Source organism: Phyllostomus discolor, chromosome 6 (genome assembly GCF_004126475.2).
Source record: "Phyllostomus discolor isolate MPI-MPIP mPhyDis1 chromosome 6, mPhyDis1.pri.v3, whole genome shotgun sequence".
In the NCBI taxonomy this organism is placed as follows: Eukaryota; Metazoa; Chordata; class Mammalia; order Chiroptera; family Phyllostomidae; genus Phyllostomus; species Phyllostomus discolor.
Genome location: NC_040908.2, coordinates 74,979,286 through 75,000,014, shown reverse-complemented (window position 1 = coordinate 75,000,014; position 20,729 = coordinate 74,979,286). Strand labels below are relative to the sequence as shown.

Here is a 20,729-nt window from a genome sequence, read left to right as displayed (position 1 = left end):
CGTTCTAAATCTTAATTATAACTGATAGAAGAAGCCATATGCATATACAAGCCTTTCTTCTTATGTGTACCAATGGTTGTATTTTGTGGGCTTTGTTTAATTTTAAGGATCACTCAAGATAGGTAGTGAATAGTCAGGTTTTTCCCTTTCCCAAAAATTCCAAAGGCTTCCCTCAAATTTCCTAGTACCTCAAATTTGGTAGTACATCACGCTCTAACAAACTGTCTCATTAAATAGTACTACACAGAAGGCACCTATGATTTGGCAAAGGTATATGTTGGGCAGGATGCTCTTTTAAAATGTAACACTGTTTCTACAAGGGCTAGGTAAAATCTGCGTATATGTCTAGTAGATTTTTAATGGGGCTCTTATGGATCACAACTGTTACCAGAAATTGTAGATGTTTGTCTCTAGAAATCATGAGGATTTTGTACATGTTTTACATTTTTTTGAGAGCTCCAGGGATGGGGTTTGTGTTAGTTTTGAGCCTGCAGTGGCTCTTCCTATCTCTAGCTGTCGTCCATGTATACCTAGCACTCTGTTAGTTGCTGAAGTTCTATCTGAGTTCAAATAGCAATGATAGTATGGACATATGTAAATTTCAGGTTCCTGCTTTTCCCCAGGACTAAAAAGGTTCTTCCAGTTTCCTCACTAGGATTGCTTGGTGGGGTTTCACCTGCTCATTTAGGAAAAGGCATACAGCTGGGAGAGTGCTTTGAAGGGTATTTTCATGTTGTCTTTAAAATTGTTCATTTGAAGTTTTTTGAAGTAGGGTATATATGGGGAACCCCCAAAACTGAATTTATTTGTAAAAAATTTTGTATTTATTCTCATATGTTTAAACTTCAGTCACTGTCAAAGTACTCTCTCTCCATTTGATGCAGTTACACCTATTGAGACTTTTATCCATTGCTCAAAATAGTTTCTGAACTCATTGATTTTGATGCCTTTTAGTGCTTCATCTGTTTTTATTTCCCCTCTTCCACATCAGCAAAACATTTCCCTTTGAAAACTTTTTTCTTCTGGGGAAACAAAAAGTCATTCAGGGCAAGACTGGGTGAATAGGGAGAGTGGGGTAAGGGGGGATCATGCTGTTTTTAGTCAAAAACTGCTGAACACAGCACAATGTGGGCAGGTGCACTCATAAGTTCACCCATCATGAAATGAGCAAATGCGTTAAAAGACTCTTCAAAAAAAATTCACTGAAGCCAAATGCAGCCTCTCACAGCAACTCCATATGGTACACTGGTACAGATGGGTTCCCAGAACACTCACCTAGGTGGGGGTGCCTGTGCTTCAAGGGGCCTGCCCTCCAAAAGATAAATCCTGTTTTGGGGGGAGGTGTCCCCTTGCATACATGTGTACATCTATGTAATAAACATGGATCATGGGATTCAAGAAATACATAGTTCCGTATCATTTCCATCTACTTGATATTGATTGAGCAGTTACTTTGTACAAACATAGATACCTTATTTCTTTTCTCAGTGCTTAGTTTATGGAATTAGTACCAATGATCAAGGCTTTTGTACGCTCTTCTAATAGAGAGCATGTAGTTTTTGTAGTACAAGGAAGAGAGGATTTTTAATGCACATCATGAGAAAAGGGGAAGGGAGGGTGTTGCAGCAACCTCAGTTAAGATCTCTGTCTATCAGGTTTCTGTTATAAGGTGGACCAAAGCCTGAAGTAGGGTATAAGCAGAGGAAAGAAAAGAATCAGATCTCTCTTATTTTGGTGGTCAGCTTGAGGAAGCGGTTGTGGGAGAGGATGGTGCTGTTGATAGAGATGGTAAAGGTTGACATGTTGGTGTCAGTAGAAATTTATAGCAGTTGGGAAGCAGGAAAGGTGGAGTATAAATTAGTTAGGAGTTCATAGTTTTGAGGTGCTCCTCCAACAGATAGCAAAGGAAATGTCAGTATTTAAGGAGAGAAGTTGTGGGGAAGTGAGGAGGAAGGAGAGAAATGCAGCTTGGGAGAGTATAGAGACACTCAGCACGTAGTCAGAAAGCCAGCGTGGGTCCCATGGTGAGGTTGCAGTATGTTAATATACCTTAGAAACTGAGTGACAGAGGACAGTGCATTTGTTTGTTTCTTGATGTTGGAGAATGGTCTTTAAGAAAACCTTAAACTGAAAGATTAAAGCCATATCAATCATGAACTGTTAAGCATTTAATGGCTATATATAGCCATTCCAGTGAAAATAGTGACAGATAAAGGAAGCATCAGAGATCATAGTATGAGGTGAAGGTTTGTTCAGGTGTCTACTGTAGTGACTGGGATGCAGAATCTATCATACCAAGATGGTAAGCTCAACTGAGGAAGCACAGGAACTGGTGGAATGTGAAGGAAGTAAGGGGCATGAGGCTTGCTCACTTTCATCTTTATATCCTTTTATGTTTAAGTAAATTATTTCACCATTACTTCTCTATGGTGATTTGTTGCAGTTTTATTACTTTAACCTGTTGCTGTTCTAAAGCTTTTGCTTTTGTGGGTGAGTTAAGGAAACCACTCTGCCAAGTATGTGGTATTATCCTTTCCATACAGCCAGCCTATCTGCCAAGTACAGTGTAAAGTTTACACCTTTCTATGTCCTTGAAACAGGAGTGAATTTGTTAGTGGGTACGAAAGTGGCCTGATGCTGCTGGACAGAAGTGGCCAAGGAAAGGTATATCCTCTGATCAACAGAAGACGATTTCAGCAATGGATGTCCTTGAAGGCTTAAATGTCTTGGTGACAATATCTGGTAGGTAAAACATGATTATAGCACTGTTTAAAACATAGTACTTCTGAGCACTAAGATTCAGTTAACTAATTTTCTGAAGTAATATCTAAATAAGATACGACTGTAGGGTGATTTCACAGTAATATGATAGGAAAATGTACTCAGATGGACCCATGTGTGCAACTTAACCTGGTGCTCCTCTTAAGAGCTGTCTTGAAAGGCACAGGAGCACGCACTTTGTAATTGACATCTCCCATGCGGTCCATTCACTACCCTCTGTTGGTTGCTGTGTTTAATTTGGCTCATCTAATGTGTAGGTTTGGGTTCACTTCCTCCCCTGGTATTCTTTCATGCAAAAGAATCTATTCCTTGCCATGGCAGTAAAGTAATGTATGTTCTTACATCAATTAATGCTTAATTTAAGTTTCTTTTCAGAAAGCACTTTTTGAATAAATTATATAATTAATATTCATTATTTAAAAAGGAACTACTGTAGAAAAGCAAGTAGGAGAAATAAAAAATAAAAGAACATATATTAACTTTTCATTTTTTGGGTTTCAATCTTTTAAGCACATGCACACTCAAAGTACCCACTTAAAGGGAAAAAATTCTGTATAAAAATGGTTATGCAGTGTTTCAAACATCTAGAGAATAATAGCAAGAAAATATAAAGCCCATGTACTAACTAGCTGATTTTAGCAGATGTTAAAACACACTGTTGTACAGTTATCATACCTTGTCCCTTCCACCTGCCCATGGTAACCACTGTCCTGAAATTAGCTGGTATTATTGATCCAAACCATGTAAGCCTAATGACTTACATTGTCAAACCATTTAATGACATTGGAAGAGTTTCCAATGTCATTAAACAGTCTTCCATTATACCCATTTTACATGGCTACCTAGTATTTCTTTGCGTAGATGTATTAATATTTACTTACTCATCTTCTGCTGTCTTTTAGTTTATCTTCCCCCCTTTTTTGTAAACATTCTCCCCAAATATCTTTGTCACTTACTTAACTTTAGCCAGACATATCCATGTTTCATAGATCATAATTTCCTAATAATTTGTATTAGTACTGTGATTCAAGAATATGCAAAATTAGCAGACTTTAAATGGGTCTTATAATAATCAGCAGTGATTTTGATTTAGTTACCCATTAACTCAACCTTGTTATATTTGTTTATAACAAATTTCTTGCTGTTATCTTAGTTTTCAAATGGGTTTTTGGTTGTAAATAAAGGTGTTTGTCGAAATACAAAAATTCATCAAACTGACATGAGAAACAACCATTGAAAATGCGAGTAGGTTCTGAAATAGGAGAAAAATAACTCTGCAACTAAAAATGGCCTAAACTTTATTTTGTGATCCAGTGAACAAGATGATTCATGGGGATCAACAGTCTGCTGATACCATTGATAATTTTTTGGTCTAATTTTTTATATTCTTTAGTAGCTTTTAATGGCTTCACAGTCATAAAAGTAATATATGTCATGTGTAGGAAGCTTCAAAAATAGAAAAACCTAGGAAGAATAAATGTTATCCTATCTTGGGGATAACTCTTGTTAACATTTTCTTGTATCTTTTTCTCTTTCCTATAAATGTATCGCACAATATGGGAATAAAACCCTATGTATAAACTATGTGGTCTTTGTTCACTTAACATATTAAATATTTTCTACATTCAATATTTTCCCAAATTCTTAAAACTTAAAAAGAACTATAAGATGTAGTAGAGAAAGTCCACACATTGTAGTTCAATGAATTGTCACAATTAGAATTCACCCATGTGACCCCAACTTGGTGAAGAAACAATCCAAGCACCCCAGAAGCTCCCTCATGCTACCTGCTAATCACATATAGCTCCCCCTTTCCCCAGAGGGGAAGCATGGTCCTCTTGACTTCAACACCTTAGATTGGTTTTACTTCCACTGAACTCAAGTCATATAAATGGTAAAATGGTAGGTATTCTTTTCTGTCTGGCTACTTTTTTAAAAGTAGTTTTAGGTTTACAGAAAAATTAAGCAAAAAGTACAGACAATTCGCATATTAGCCCCCACCCACCCCCAGTTTCTCCTGTATCTCGCATTGGTTTTAGTACATATGTTAAAATTGATGAATCAATTATTAACTAAAGTTCATAGTGTATACTAGGGTTCACTCTTGCTGTTGTACATTCTGTGGGTTCTGACAAGTGTATAATTATCCACCATTACAGTATCAAACAGACCTCAAAGCCCCTAGAAACATCTGATATTTTTTACTGTCTCTATATTGCCTTTTCCACAATGTTATAGTTGGAATTATACAGCATATAGCCTTTTCAGACTGTTTCATTTCAAATTTCCAATTATTGAAAGCAGTTGATTTGTGTATTAATGTAGACCTTGCAACTTTGCCATAATCACTGTTAGTTCCAGAAATTTTTTGCTAATTGTTCAGCATTTTCTACCTAGACAGTCATGCCTTCTGCAAACAAAGGTAGTTTTATTTCTTTCTTCCCAGTCTGTAAACCTTTTATTTTCTTTCCTTTTCTTGTCACAGAGGACATTCAGTGTGATGTTAATAGGAGTGGTGAGAGGGGACATCCTTCCCTTGCTTCCTGATCTTAGGGGGAAAATATCTGGTTTCTCAGCATTAGGTATGATGTTAGCTGTAAGTTTTTGGTAGATGTTCTTTATCAAAGTGAGGCAGTTTCCTTCTATTTCTGTTTGCCTAGAGAGGTTTTTTTTTTATCATGAGATATGAGATGAGTGTTGGGTTTTTGTCAGGTGCTTTTTTTTTGCATCTATTCATATGATTAGTAGGATTTTTTTCTTTAGCTTGTTGATGTGCCTGGCTTCTTTATTTAGCATCATTTTTTTGTTGCTGTTTATAGCTGTATTTTGTTCCTCTTTATTCTTATGTATGACTGCGTCACAATTTGTTTACTCATTCTGCTGTTGATAGACATTCACGTTGTTTCCTGTTTTGAGCTGTTACAAACAATGCTGCTATGAGCATTCCTGTCCAAGTATTTGGGGGAATCATATACACATGTGTATATTAGAGAAATTACAGCATCATAGCAGGATATACATATTGTATATCCTACTTTAATGGATAATACCAGCCTTTTCAAAGTGATTCTAACAGTTTATGACACTAATTTCTGAAATTTCTAGATATTCCACATGTCTCCTGCTTTCTGTATTAATGCTTTTTTTAAATTCTAGACACTGAGAGGTATATGAAATTGTATTTCATTATGGTTTTAACATGCATTCATGAAAGACTATTGAGAGCAAGTACCTCTTTATGTATCTATGAGATAACTTCTTTTGCCTATCCTAGTTGCTCGCCCAATTTTTCTTGTGGGTCATTTTCTTATTGATTTATAAGAGATCTTTACAAATTCTGTTTGTGAGTCCTTTGTCAGCTCTGTAAGTTGCACACACCTCCAAATTACGGTTCACCTTTTGCTGGATGCAGGTCTCTCTTGGGTAATTTATTTAACCCTTGTGATGTCAAATGGTAAATAACAGCTATCCTGGAAGGTTTTGAGAATCAGATTACATAACACATGTGAAATCGTCTTACAGGCTCTATTGATTGTATTGTTGTGAAGGTATTTATTACTTTGGTTTATTGATACTATTTGTGTATGTAAGTGTGAGTTCTTTGTTCTTTTAAAATCTCTCCTTTTATCCCTGGCTGGTGTGGCTCAGTGGATTGAGTGCTGGCCTACGAACCAAAAGGTCACCAGTTCAATTTCCAATCAGGGCACATGCCTGGGTTGCAGGCCAGGTCCCCAGTTGGGGGCATGGGAGAGGCAACCAACTGATCCATGTATCTCTTTTTTTTTTTTTTTAAGATTTTATTTATTTATTTTTAGAGAGGGGAAGGGAGGGAGAAACGGAGGGGCAGAGAGAGAGAGAGAGAAATATCAATGTGTGGTTGCCTCTCACATGCCCCCCACTGGGGACCTGGCCTGCGACCCTTTGGTTTGTAGTCCACACTCAATCCACTGAGCCACACAAGCCAGGGCTTGATCCATGTATCTCTTACACATTGATATTTCTCTCCCTCTCTTCCCCTCGGCCTATAAATAAATAAATACATAAATATATACAAACATAAATAAGTAAATAAATATTTCTCTCCCTCTCTCCCCCTCGGCCTATAAATAAATACATACATACATAAATGCATAAATGCGTAAATAAATAAAATTCTTTAAAAATCTCTTTTTTTTTAACTCAGGCTATATACCTTGTAATAATTCTTGGGTTTCAAAAGTCCATCTGAATAGCTTGAATTGGGTTTCTAATAAAATTGATACAAAATGATTCCCTTGGGGGTTGGTATTTATTGAAGTTTCTTTTGGTTACTATTGTTGTTGACAATGATAATTACTTTTGAATATATGGGTAAAATATTTCTATTTGTTTTGCTAGGCAAAAAGGATAAGTTACGGGTCTACTATTTGTCCTGGTTAAGAAATAAAATCCTTCACAATGATCCAGAAGTTGAGAAGAAGCAGGGGTGGACAACCGTTGGGGATTTGGAAGGATGTGTACACTATAAAGTTGGTGAGTTCCAAGAGGGTCATAAGGGTTTTGTTTTTCCAGGGTTTTATTATTTCATTTAAAATTCACCTGTTCTTTGAAGCTTTTAATAATAAACTTGTTTCTGATACATATAGCTCATTACTATTATTTACTATTATATTTCTGAGGCACCTTATAATCCTAAAGACTCATCTAGACTTAGGTGCACCTTTAAATATAACACAGTTTATTCCTGCTGCTCACTTTGTCCTCTGTCTGTCTCATCCACGCAGCTTATCTTGTTGAGAGGCTCTTTTCACCTTTTTTCTTTGACAGTTCACATTCTTCTGTGTAAGATGTGGTTCAAAATAAACTCCTTAAGAAAGCCTTGCCAAAGGAAAGCAATTCTATTTGGAGTTCTCCTTTGTGCTTCAGGCTTACTCCATTTAGAAGACTGAGGACTAAGGACCTGAGTCCTTGGCAGTCTGATAGACATATGAGAGTTTGTCCCAGGAGCTATCGCTGTCGTTTTGGATTAAGAGCACTGTGCAGAGCTACTGTACTCTTAGCCAGTAAGTGAATCTAGCTGGCCAGTCAGTGTCTCATGGAAACTGTGTTTTCTTCTTTGTAGCATGCATGCCGTGGTTCTCATGAAATCGTATCTCACAAGAACAAAACAAAAAGATGCGTGTGTATAAAAAATATCAAAATATTAGTACAGATGTTGGAAATAAAGAGGAAATAATGGAGCTTAGTCAACTTAAAGTTTTATGGGAGAGGTTATGTATTCTAATGTATCATTTTAAATAGGAAAAGGGGAAGTTGAGATGATCAACCAATGGTCTATATGTACCTAAGACTTATTAACATAAGGAGACTATTGGACATTGATTTCTGCTTATATGAATTTTTTCTATGTTTATGAAAGTGTATACTGTAGTTCTCTGCTCCCAGGGATGTTATAGCTCTTGACATTATCTTATTGTTTATGTTATCTGTCCACAACCCTCAGTTCATTGGTTAATAATGATTATAGGAGCTACCCCACTGTTAGAATGATGCTGAGTGATATCAAAAAGTAATACTGTCTCCTTGGTATAGATTTGAGGATTAGGATTTTCTTTGTTGTGTTTGTATGAAACATTTTTATTTTTGAGAGAGAACTAATCCAATAAGGTTAAATTGAATGAAAAAGCTCATAAACAGCTGAAATGTTATGAATAGATTATCCTACAGAGGGAGCTAGAGGCAGGAAAATTATTTTTTTAATTAAAAAAAACAACAACAACCCAGCAACCCTCGGGCCTCTCATTCTTGTAGAATGAATCCCAAGCATTTTCTGGAGATAATGAGTGCAGATAACCATTCATTTGTTATTTTTATATCTAAATTAATTAACATGAAATAAACTTTAAAATTTATTTTCTCATTAGCACAAGTGCATTTCAAGGGCCTGATACCCACATGTAACTAGTCACTACCATGTTAACGGTACAAGTATAAAGCCTTTCTAAAGTCACAGAGAATTCTATTAAAATAATAGCATTAGTTTTGCCCTGGCTGGTGTGGCTCAGTGGATTGAGTGTCAAGCTTCAAACTGAAAGGTTCCTGGTTTGATTCCCAGTCAGGGCACATGCCTGAGTCCCCAGGTCCTCAGTTGGGGGCTTGTGAGAAGCAGCCAATAGATGTATCTCTCACACATTGATGTTTCTCTCCCTCTCTTTCCCCCTCCCTTCACTGCTGCCTGAAAGTAAATAAATAAAATCTCTAATTTAATAAAAGCACTAGTTTGGACAACCTTTCATAATCTTTTCTGTGTTAATATTAATGTCAATGATTTATTTGGAAGTGATAATATATGGACTTTAACAAGGAGAGGTTTCAAGTTAACAAGCCATCTCATACACAAAGGAAGAATCAAGTCATAGTGTGAAATTAGATAATTTATAAAGAAACTAGAGAGTCTGATCAGACCAGTAAGTCATGTGTGCTCAGGGCCCCTCAGCATGTCTGTTTTTAAGCAGAGTTGCATAGCTGTGAGAGAACTAAAGCAGCTGGGTAAAGGAGGAATTTGTGTGTTTGCGCACGCATATGTGTCAGTGTACATACACTGTGGAGTGTGCATGTGTGCGTTGGTGCACTGCAGTATGTGGGGGTGTGAACATGCATGTTTGTGCTCATTGAGTCATTGTGTGATGTGTATGTGTGGGTGTATATGCACATGTGTGTATGTGTATAAGTTGAAGATTTTCTTTTTTAATTTTTTAAAGATTGTATTTATTTAGTTTTAGAAAGAGGGGAAGGGAGGGAGAAAAAGAGGGAGAGAAACATCACTGTGTGGTTGCCTCTTATGCACCCCCTACTGGGGACCTGGCCTGCAACCCAAGAATATGCCCTGACTGGGAATTGAATCAATGAACCTTTGGTTTGCAGGTCAGCACTCAATCCACTGAGCCATATCAGCCAGGGCAGAAGATTTTCTTTACTACTGTTCTCTTGGTATAGAACTTTAGGTAGGATCCTAGTAATTATTACTACCATAGCTCAAGAAGTGACTTGAAGTGATACTTGTTCTTATACATAGAAATAGATAGAATTCACACTCAGTTGATGAATATTTTGGTTTAGACTGCTATGTTCCTCAGTCTGTAAGCCTCATGCAGGACTCAGAAGAAGCCATGGGGGTGATTTGACCTCTTTGTGTGATTCAGGAACTTCGTGACTGATGAGTCTCATAATTATCCTTTTCAAGTAATGCTGATCCCTTGAGACTTTGGGATGGTGTGCCTGGCATTGCCTTGATAATTAAATACTTACAATGTAAGATTAGGAACACTAGTGAAAGTACTCAGTGGTAGTACTCAGTGGAAAGTACTCAGTATTGGAATTGAGTCTGACAACATCAGGAACCATGGGAATAGCCTGTATTACACATTAAAGAACTTGAAAGGGAAATTGTGAAGCTTGATCTTGATCAACACTTTTCTCTTGTTGGTTTGGATGAATCAGTAGAAGTCATTTTTATAAAAGTTATGAAAGACAACCAAAAGAATTTAGAGTTCCATGTTGATACTGACTTGTGCTTCTTTGTTTGTTTGTTTGTTTTCAGTAAAATACGAAAGAATCAAATTTCTCGTAATTGCTTTGAAGAATTCTGTGGAAGTGTATGCCTGGGCACCCAAGCCATATCACAAATTTATGGCTTTTAAGGTAACAACATCAAGTGCACTTAAAAGTAGCATAGGCCATGTACACTGTGACCAGGGAATAATTTTAAAAGCTCTGAACAGTTAAAACTGATCATTTAACCTGGCTGGCGTAGCTCAGTGGATTGAGCGCGGACTGGGAACCAAAGTGTCCCAGGTTCTATTCCCAGCCAGGGTACATTCCTGGGTTGCAGGCCAGAACCCCCAGCAACCGCACATTGATGTTTCTCTCTATCTCCCTCCCTTCCCTCTCTAAAAATAAATAAAACCTTTAAAAAAAACAAAAAAAAAACAAAAAAAAACTGATCATTTAAAAGTTGTCAACTAATAGAATATTTAACTTTTCATAAGAAAGGCCATTTCTAATGTCATAGCCTAGCTATCAGCTTTCAAGTCCTCAGAATGTGAGATGGAGAGAGCTGAATGTTGTGCAGACATTAACCAATGTGCCAATATGTAAACAGAGGAAAAGACAAACTAACACCATCTCCATTTAAAAAGCTGACCTTGACCTTCCCCATAAAGTCATGTGTATGAACGTATAAACCTTGAGATAACAAAAAAGTATCCAACAATAGAGAGCTTTAAGGTATATATATATATTCAAGAGTACTAATCAAATTTAATTAAATTAACTTTAAATTAATTCAATTGATTAATTTAAGGTATACATTCAAGAGTTCTAGTTAAAAATTAAAGTATAGAAATTCTGAATGACAAAAGGAATGAATAGTATTACAACTTCAGTAGAAAAGGAAATTAAAATATGTATAATATACCACTTTTGTTTGAAGAAAAAATTGTAGAAAATATTAAGTTATTTTACATGGGTATTTTTAATATATTTTTATAAGTTTAGAGTTTGTGCTAAATATAAATTATGAAATTTTTAGTTAAAATGACATTAATGTGACATTAGATACTATAAGTAACTTAATAACATCATTTCCAATAGTAGGCACAAACCCTTGAGCATCGTCTCTGGGACTGTTTAGTGGAGGGTAAGAAATAAAGATGTTTTTATCCCAAATGGTTCTATTTACTTACTTTTAAAAATAATTCTGATATATTTTATTCAGGATAAGCTTGAATTATTTGGAAAATTGACATATTTAGATTGCTTATTGCCTGATTCCCAGTTCAGCAGGCTAAATGGGATTGTCACATTTGCTTAAAAAATAAATCTACATAATATTGAGTGAAAATAATTGGTAGTAAATTACAATTATCTTCTGAAATCTGTTAGTATATCCTATATTTTACAGGTACTGTACTAGTTGCTTTTAACGCCTTATTCCAATCTGCCTTATGAGCTGTAGGTACTGATATTAATGAAGAACTAAGGCCATACAGGCCTTGTATGTTATAGCCTTTTGTCACTATAACACTCTAGTCAGAATGAAAGTAGAAGACTAATAATGTCAAGTAGAAGTCAAATAGTTTCTGTGATAACTATACTGATAAAAAAGTCTCGGTATGCAACTCCTACAGTTCCTTTCTGTGCATTTTCTGCATTTGAGTAGTATGCTATAGAAAGCTACCCTGATTATTTCACTTCATGCTTTTCTCACCAAGATGTACAACAGAATAGTAAGTGACAGGGTAGAATTCTTGGGCTAGGTTGGGAGAATTTGGAACATAGCTTCTGGAAGAAATGTTTTCTAAATTCTCGCTAACAGACAAAAGCATGATAAATTAAAGATGTATTTTTACCTTTGGTTGTAACTTGGACCTGGCTTCTCTAGTTTGACTTGTTACAAATCAGGTCTACTTTATCTTACTGCCTCCCTCTTGGTTATTTGTTTGTACTTGTTTATAGTCATTTGGAGAATTGGTACATAAGCCATTACTGGTGGATCTCACTGTGGAGGAAGGCCAGAGGTTGAAGGTGATCTATGGATCCTGTGCTGGGTTTCATGCTGTTGATGTGGATTCAGGATCAGTCTATGACATTTATCTACCAACACACGTAAGAAAGAACCCACACTCTATGGTTGGTTGACTGGCTTCATTTTGTTTTGACTTTTTCTGTACTCTGCTCAGTGAACTAACTCAAGCAGGGATTCCTTACTTCCCCTGGTGTAGGGGTGAGTATTTAAGTGGCGTGCCATTTTCATAGCTCCATGCTCTGAGACAAGTGGAAATCATCTCTTCTGGCTCTGTGAAGCCTTCATGAAAAACTCTTAGCTCTAGCTTTGACTAACATGGGATGGATTGGGGCACTTGCTAGTAGGTCAGAAAACCCCTGAGCTGGGAGTGATTTGAGGAACATAATTTCTTAAATGGAACTCACAATCTTAATATGTTCCAAGAACTTCAGAAAGTGTGAACTCAGAGTATATGACCTGTAAAAGGTAGACTTTGTGATATAGATTGCATGGATTTTCCAAAATTTTACCCAACTGCTGTGTTTATCACTAGGAATACGAACTAGTACATTCTCCAAGACAATCTTGCTGAGCACTTTTACAGGATAGAAATAGCCACAAACCTGCTTCTCTGTACTTTGTTCCTGTTCTTTAGATCCAGTGTAACATCAAACCCCATGCAATCATCATCCTCCCTAACACAGATGGGATGGAGCTTCTCGTATGCTATGAAGATGAAGGAGTTTATGTGAATACCTATGGAAGAATCACCAAGGATGTGGTTCTGCAGTGGGGAGAGATGCCAACATCTGTAGGTATGTATTTCTCAGAGGTGAAGGCAGCATTTGTAAAAGGAGAGCTTTCTCTAAAATTGCATGTATTTATCAACAGAGTAGTTGATAATAGGTGGTGGAAAGTTAGGTTGTAGACCATGGAACTATCTTAGAACAAAATGCAAGTAATTATTTAACACTTTTTAAAACTCTTGTCATTCATAATCCTTTATTTAATTCTTACGGCATTCAGGGAAAGTAGGACAGATGTTGTTGCCTGATTGTGGCAAGTAAAGGAAGACAGAGAAAGGTATGTGATTTGCACTTTGCAAGTGGCAGAGCCACAACCAGAAGCACAACCTCTTGTATCCTGAGGTGCATTCATGAAGAAAAGTGCAGGAATGATAGTGGATAGCTGACATTTTCATGGCTTTAAGTTTATATCCTCAAACTATTTTGATTTTGTTGCAGTTAAGTCAGTCTCTGTCTAGTTATCATTTCTTCTTCCTGCCTTCCCTCATTACTGCTTTGATGAAAATACGAGCAGTAAACTGTAAACTCATTGGGTCAGTGCTCAAGACAAGTGAGAAATGCCTCAGAGAAATTAATAGATTCAACCATTGATTCAAATTACAGTTTCCTAGGATAAACCAAAAGTTTACAAAGGCAGATTTCCTTAAAACAAATATTCTTAAATGCTAGACATTTAGTGGGGAGGGTGTATTATATAAGCAGCATCTTTTCATGGCCTTTTTCTTATCTTTCACAATATGTGTTTTTGCCTCTCAAAAAGCATATATTCGATCCAATCAGACAATGGGCTGGGGAGAAAAGGCCATAGAGATCCGGTCGGTGGAAACTGGTCACCTGGATGGTGTGTTTATGCACAAAAGGGCTCAAAGACTGAAATTCTTATGTGAACGCAATGACAAGGTAATGGTGTCCTTACAGATTCTTTTTTAGTTGCTACTGTCTTTTAGCAATGGTGTATTTTCATGGAGTTGGGTAAAGCTTCTCCTTAGGGTTTTGATAGATTGTGAAATAATTTCATCAAGGAACTTTTTAGTAGTGGATTTTTAGACCTATTTATGGGGTTTGGGAGTATTTTCTATACCTGGTATATATGTGTGTGTGTGTGTATATATATATATATATATATATATATTTGCTATGAGGAAATAGAAACATTCTCTTTGTAGAAATTATCATATAGTGTCTTTTAAAAACCCCATTAGGTGACCTGTCTAGACTATGTTTGGCTTAGGTGTACGGAAGGTTAAAGCTGCCAGGTTTAGGTGGATGGGGTTCTTTTGTGATTAGAAGAAACCACCCATGTAGATTTGGGTAGGATAGAAGGTGCCCCTCCCCTGATGTATATCATAAAGATAACACTTGTTAGTCTGTCTTTTAAGTAGTGCAATAATTTCAGTTACATGTCCGAAATGCTTAGAGTATAAATCATTTTATTCAGAAACACAAGTACGTCTTGTAGCTGAGATCCCACGGCATCCAGGCCCCAGTATAAAAACCTTTGTTCTTCAAAACTGACCACATCCTTATTTAATCATTGTCCTACTCACTCTGTAGGGATTTCCTCCCAAAACCAGCTTTGGAATGGAGCATAGATGGCCAAGGGTGTTGACTCATCCCTGCCTGCTTTGGGAAGGACTTTAGAAGGGAAGCTGGTCTTTGCCAAGCCTCAATTTCTCTCCTGTTCTTTCTGATAAAAGCATGCTTTACTCCCTGAGGCAGCCAATTGCAACCTTAGAAACTTACCTCTTAAGAGCATTTCCACCTCTTGCTTCATGTGAAAATATAGTGAATGTCTTAGCAACTAGCCTGTTAGTTGAATTCTCATATTAAACATAAAATTTTGACATGACAGAGGAAAGCAGTAGATCTCCACTTTGCAGCTGGTCCTCCTGTCCACCCATTTGCATACTTCACACAAAAGCCAAGTGACAACTAACCCACTTTCTCCTGTGATCCAGAAGGCCATTTACTAATGGAGTAACATTTCTTTTCCCTACATAATAACTCCCAGATCTTTTACTTTGAAAATCCATACAACTTCAGACCTTATCCAAGATTTTACCAGCTTTTTTGGCTTGTATTTTCCAAGTGTATTTAATGTGGCCATAAGTATAATATTTTTTTTTAACTTCTGGTATTTAAATGATTTCATCACTCATGATGTCATATTCCTCAAAGTATATTACACTTGATCTTAGCCAAAAGGCCAAGAAGCAATATGTTAATAAAAGATTCAAAACTACTTTATAGAGTAATAAAATAACTAATACATTTTAGCTTAATTTTTTAAAAGAGAAAAATTAGGTTGCTAAGGATTTCTCTCTATTGCTCATTGAGTTTTCTAAACACATTTAGCTTTTAGAAGGCATTTGCAATGGAAGTAAAAGAAATAACCCAATTACAGGAACATTTTTTTATTTTGAAGTTCTCACTATATGACAATGTACAAGGAGTTACTTGACCAGTTAGCCTTTTTAGTTGTAATAAAAATTGGCTACAGATAATCATTCCTTATGAATGAAAAATTGACATCATCCCGGATTTTCTTTTGAAAAGAGCATTTTGGATTTCAGCTTCTGCATATGGAGATGTAGAGGTTGTTGGTGGCTTGGGGTTACCTGCCTGGGAACCACAGGAAGCATTGCTTCTTCAGGCAGTGTTGTGTTTTCATGGTAAACCCCACTTTTTCTCTTGCTCTTGCAGGTGTTCTTTGCTTCTGTTCGGTCTGGTGGCAGCAGTCAGGTTTATTTTATGACATTGGGCAGGACTTCTCTTCTGAGCTGGTAGAAGCATGGCAGTGAGGATTGCTGGCCCCAGAGTCTTCCAGATCCTGAGAACTTGGAATTCCTGCAACTGGAGCTCAGAGCTGCACCGGGGCAGTCCAGGACAGCTGTGTGCACAGACACAGCACATGGGGTTTCCTCCTTTCCTTCCCATTCTTCCTACCAGTTTATCCCCAATATTTTTTTTTACTCAAAAATAAATCAAGGCTGCAGTGCAGCTGGTGCTGTTCAGATTCTACCATCAGGTGCTATCAGTGTTTTGGATCAAGCATCAGGCCAGAAAGCAAACACGTTTCCTTCAGCTCCAGAATTCCTTGTCTCTGAGTGACTCTGTCATTTGGGTGTCTGAAGGTGGAGACCATGAAAATGCTATTGGTTTGTTGAAAGTGGGCACGAGGAGGTATAGAGTGGTGTTCTTGATGAGCAGTTTGCTAAAACAAGAGCAGATTTAATATAGTAACATTAACAATGTATTTAATTGACATTTCTTTTTTGTAATGTGACAATATGTGGACAAAGAAGAAGGGGCACGTTTAAGAAGTTAATATTTATAAAATGTGAAAGACAGTTACTAGGATAATTTTTGTGGATGGGGCTTGGGAGGTGGGATGGGGTGGGTTAAGGGTGTCCCATTTTATTTAGATTTTCTTTTTGCCTTCATCAAAAAAACTCAGTCATTTTTCTGTATACCAGGTTTTGCCTAAATCATGTGCAGATGGTTCTTCAAAAAAAAAAAAAGGAAAAAGAAGATATGTGCATTTGTCTAATGACTAGAACTTTGTTGTGTGACAGTATTAGCACTGACTCAGTTAAGGTTTAATTTTTGTTTAAACCTAGAAGTGCGACAACAGTTTTACCACAGTCTGCACTTGCAAAGGAAAAATTTTTTTTCAATCACATGTTTATTTTTTTTTGCCTACCTCATTGTTTTTAATGCATTAAGAGGTGGTTTAGTTTATACTTGTTTTGGAGGAAAACATTAATGTTTAATTTAATCTTAATACCAAAACTATCAGGTTGAAGTTTGACTGTTATTTGTCACAGGTCTCAGTAGGCACACAAAAAATTGTCTCTGAAGATGGGAAATGGCCATAGGCTTCATCATGCTGACTGATGCAATCTTCTTTCTAAGTATAGAGAGCAGAAAGCTTCGTTTTCACATGTTTATCTTAGTGGTTGGTGGACCACTGTAGCCTACAATATAAGAGGCCACATTGTTCTCAGTTCAGGGTTTGGTAGCAGCCAGGTGGTCATATCAGAATAGTCACACAAACTGTTCATTTTGCAGGAACCTTTCCAGGGGGGGTGAGGGTATTTCTCTTTTCTAAAAATGCAATGCACTCAAACTATTTTAAGAATGTAGTTAATACTGCCTATTTGTAAGACGTCATCTTCCTTTGCTGTAGGTGTAATATCAGAAGCCCTGGGTTTTCTTGTTCTCTGACTTGTTCTCTTGTTCTCTCTCTGTTTTTTAAACTAACTTTACTTCATGAATATGTTCATGACATTGTAATAAATGTCTCGGGTGATAATTTGTTTCTTGGCTCCATGATCACTCAATTCCTCTGAGGGTAGCAGTCTCTTGGGAAAGGAACAAAGCTCAGCATCACGGTTCTGCCATCTTCCTTTTTCCTGTTGGGTTCTGAGTGGGAGGACTTTATGAGGGCTGCTTTGAACTCTGTGCAACAAACAGAAGGTTAGTGTTTCATAGGCATAATCTTTCTTTATGATTAATTTTCTTTTATAACATGAAGATGGGGAATTTACCTTCCCAAAATATAAATCATTTGCACCTATTTGCCAAGGCTCTGCCCAACATTCTCATCTTATTTGGCACCCATTTTGACCACTGTTACTCTCTCTTCTGGCTCAGCATTCTTGCCAAAGGCTATTCTTTGAATTACAAAAATCTAGTGAAAAAGATAAATGCACTCACAAGTGCAGCAACAACAGCTGGTTGTACATACCTACAAAGGCAAGATACCCTGAGAAAATCTTCCTTTCTTTTGGAAGGACAAGGTGATGGAAATGGTTTGTCCATTTGTATGACTTTGGAGTAATGCTAATGTCCAAAGTAGAAAAAATTAGTTCTTTTCAACTAATTTGTTGTTAACATAGAGAAGAAGATTGAAGAGTTAATCTCACTTTTGGAAGGGACTTTTGAGATAGACTAGATTCTATCATCACAGGACTTTACTCAAAAGCAAATCATTGCTGGTGATTTTCTGCCCATTTTGGCTTTTCAAGTAAGATACAGTGTGCCACCATGAATGCAGGTGTGTACCAAGAGGAGGATGAACTGGATGACTGGGTCCATTGTGGCCCCTTCCATGGCTTTAGAGAGAGGTGAAAGTTGGGCAGGTGTCTTTGAAAAAATAACTAAAAAAATAACTTCTGATATCAAAATGGAAGTGATAAAAAAAAAGAAAGGCATCACAGTCTTAATTTTCCACAGACTTGAACCTCAGTATTGATAACACAAGGGGTGCCATGCAGGTAATGGAGATGGTGTTTCATTGGAATTACCAAGTGTTTAGAACTTGTCAAAAACTAGGTTCCCCCTGAGATGTGATAGGGCCTTAGCTCAAGGCAGAATAGTTCCTGTTCTACTTGCCCAAGTCACTCACCTGTCACTCTCTTGGTGTTTGAGGGGAAGAGAGTTGACCTCACTGGTGGGTCTCATGTCCTCAGCCGGCCCGGCTCTTTATCCTTGTGGGGTAGGTTCCTGGGGTGTGCCCTCCTTGGCTGTGGTGTCACCTTCTTGGCTTCACCACTTAGTCAGCCAGACTGCATTGCTACAGCTTCAAGCAGGTGCCCAATTAAGTTTCTCCATGAAAGATTGTGAGCTATTAAAATTTCATTCTTCTGGAGAAGGGAAGATTTTGTTCCTTTAAAAAGATAATGACTTCACACAAGTGCTAGGATGGCAAAATTACAAAAGGAAACAGTATTATGGCGATAGCATTAAACATGGAACATTAAAAACCATTATTGCAGTGCTCTTCAAAACAAAACACAAATATGTCTCTAGGTTTAGTCAAAGCTTTAATAACTAATGTCTTTCTGTATTTAAATCAGAGTAACTCTGTGTTTAGTGCAGTGTTTTTACTTTTTTCCTCATGCCCATGTTGTGGTGGGGAAAATGTTTACAAAAATGGTTTTGTTACACTAATGTGCATCACATATTTATGGTTTATTTTTAATTGACTTTTTTAAAGAGTTATTTAGGTTTTCCTCTTAGTTGTAGTTCACTTACGGTGATTCATATCCCTAATTCTGCCAACTATAAATTTGTTAAACAGTAATACAAACGACAGACTGCGTTAGAATTACTGATCCCAGACTGCAAAGCAGACTGGAGGCAAGTGCACAGCCTTCTTTTATTCTCATTGCTAATTTGTCTTCTGTGTGTTATGAAAATTACTGTGTTCCTCCCCCTTCTTTTCCTTAAATAAAGTAAAAATGACATGTTATCTGTGGCATGAGTTTCAAATATATTCTGACCCTTCAGAATGTTTCCTTCCTGTAAGGATCCATATTTTATGCATACCTCCTGCCCCAGAGCCACCCCAGCTCCAGTGGGTGACTCCCATGTCCTGCCATCTCCCATAGCAGGAATTGCCCTAGGAATTACCAGACATGGGCAATGAAAGTAGCAAACAATTGTTCATAGATCTTAGAATAAAATTGTTAGTGAGTTCTCAATCGCCATGTTTTTAAAGCCAAAAGGGAGTAAAGTGGGTCCTTAAGGAAGAAATATGGTTTTATTTTTGTAAGTCTGAATTGGATTGAAAAGTAAACTAGCATTTTTGTCTGTAACTAATAGGACAAAGTAGTCCTTTCTCAAAATGGTACATACATAGTACCTCAGGTCTCATAGTCAGAGCTCCTTTCTGTGCAAGGTCACTGGCTGAACCCTTTGGTTGTACCCCATCGATCCCCCCATTGGTCTGGCAGGAATGATCCCCATGGGCAGATCTGGGGCCACGTCCTTAGGATCAGCACTTTGTCCAAGCCCAGGGTTACCAAGAGGTAGCTGTAGTATGTTATCATCCACTAAAATACATTCATAAACTAGCTCCTTCGTGCTTCACCCTAGAAACATGTTACTTCTCTGAGATGAAAATAAAATTGTAAATATCTAGGCCATCAACTGAGTGAGGTTTCTCCTTTGCTACTTGATGTTTGTCGTAGCTGGTGGAGTGCTTGCTTTGGGATCACTGTTCATTCCTACTGTTCGGACTTTCCCCTGCATTGGCTGAGAGGTCACTTAAAGGAAGCAACCAGGACAGAGTTAGCCACCATAACTGACACCAGCTCTATATTTTGGTGCCATATTCTCGGATGCAGCGAAATTGTTTTCTCTGTTGGGCATGAAGCCACTGTCTCTCATACAGGCCTTAGTCCTCAATAGGTCCCTGCCACTGCTGCAACTTGGCTTGCTGTCTTTAACTGACAGCCTCTAGATCCTCAAGTCCTGTGTCCTCATCTGCTTAGTTGTAGGAAATCTGAGTTTCATGGTCCAGCTCAAAATGATATAAAATTCTTCTCTTTGGGTCTAAGTCATAAAACTTCGGCAGCATGCACAACAGAATTTTTGCTGAGGGGTGTGGAGGGCGATCCTGCTCCTTATATTAGTTTGGAAGCTGGACATAACTACAAACCGTAGAGACCAGTATTGGACAACTTTTTTTTTTACAATAAATGACACTAAACATTAACTTAATTTCTTTTATCAGTTTTATTGAGATATAGTTCACATACTATAAAATCCATCTATTTAAAGTAGTTTTAGTGGCCTTTAGTCTATTCAGA

At 37.3% G+C, this 20,729-nt stretch overlaps 1 protein-coding gene across 1 annotated transcript in view; it reads left to right on the top strand.

Annotated features, from left to right (window-relative positions):
* Positions 1-17,450, top strand: part of MAP4K4 (mitogen-activated protein kinase kinase kinase kinase 4) — a 200,225-nt gene extending 182,775 nt beyond the window's left edge. The window contains 8 exon segments of the mRNA XM_036028361.1: positions 2,604-2,695; positions 2,698-2,742; positions 7,159-7,293; positions 10,361-10,461; positions 12,277-12,426; positions 12,981-13,140; positions 13,892-14,031; positions 15,835-17,450. Of these exon segments, the coding sequence (XP_035884254.1) occupies positions 2,604-2,695; positions 2,698-2,742; positions 7,159-7,293; positions 10,361-10,461; positions 12,277-12,426; positions 12,981-13,140; positions 13,892-14,031; positions 15,835-15,918 (907 nt within the window). The 3' untranslated portion in view covers positions 15,919-17,450.
* The last annotated feature ends 3,279 nt before the right edge of the window (positions 17,451-20,729 follow it).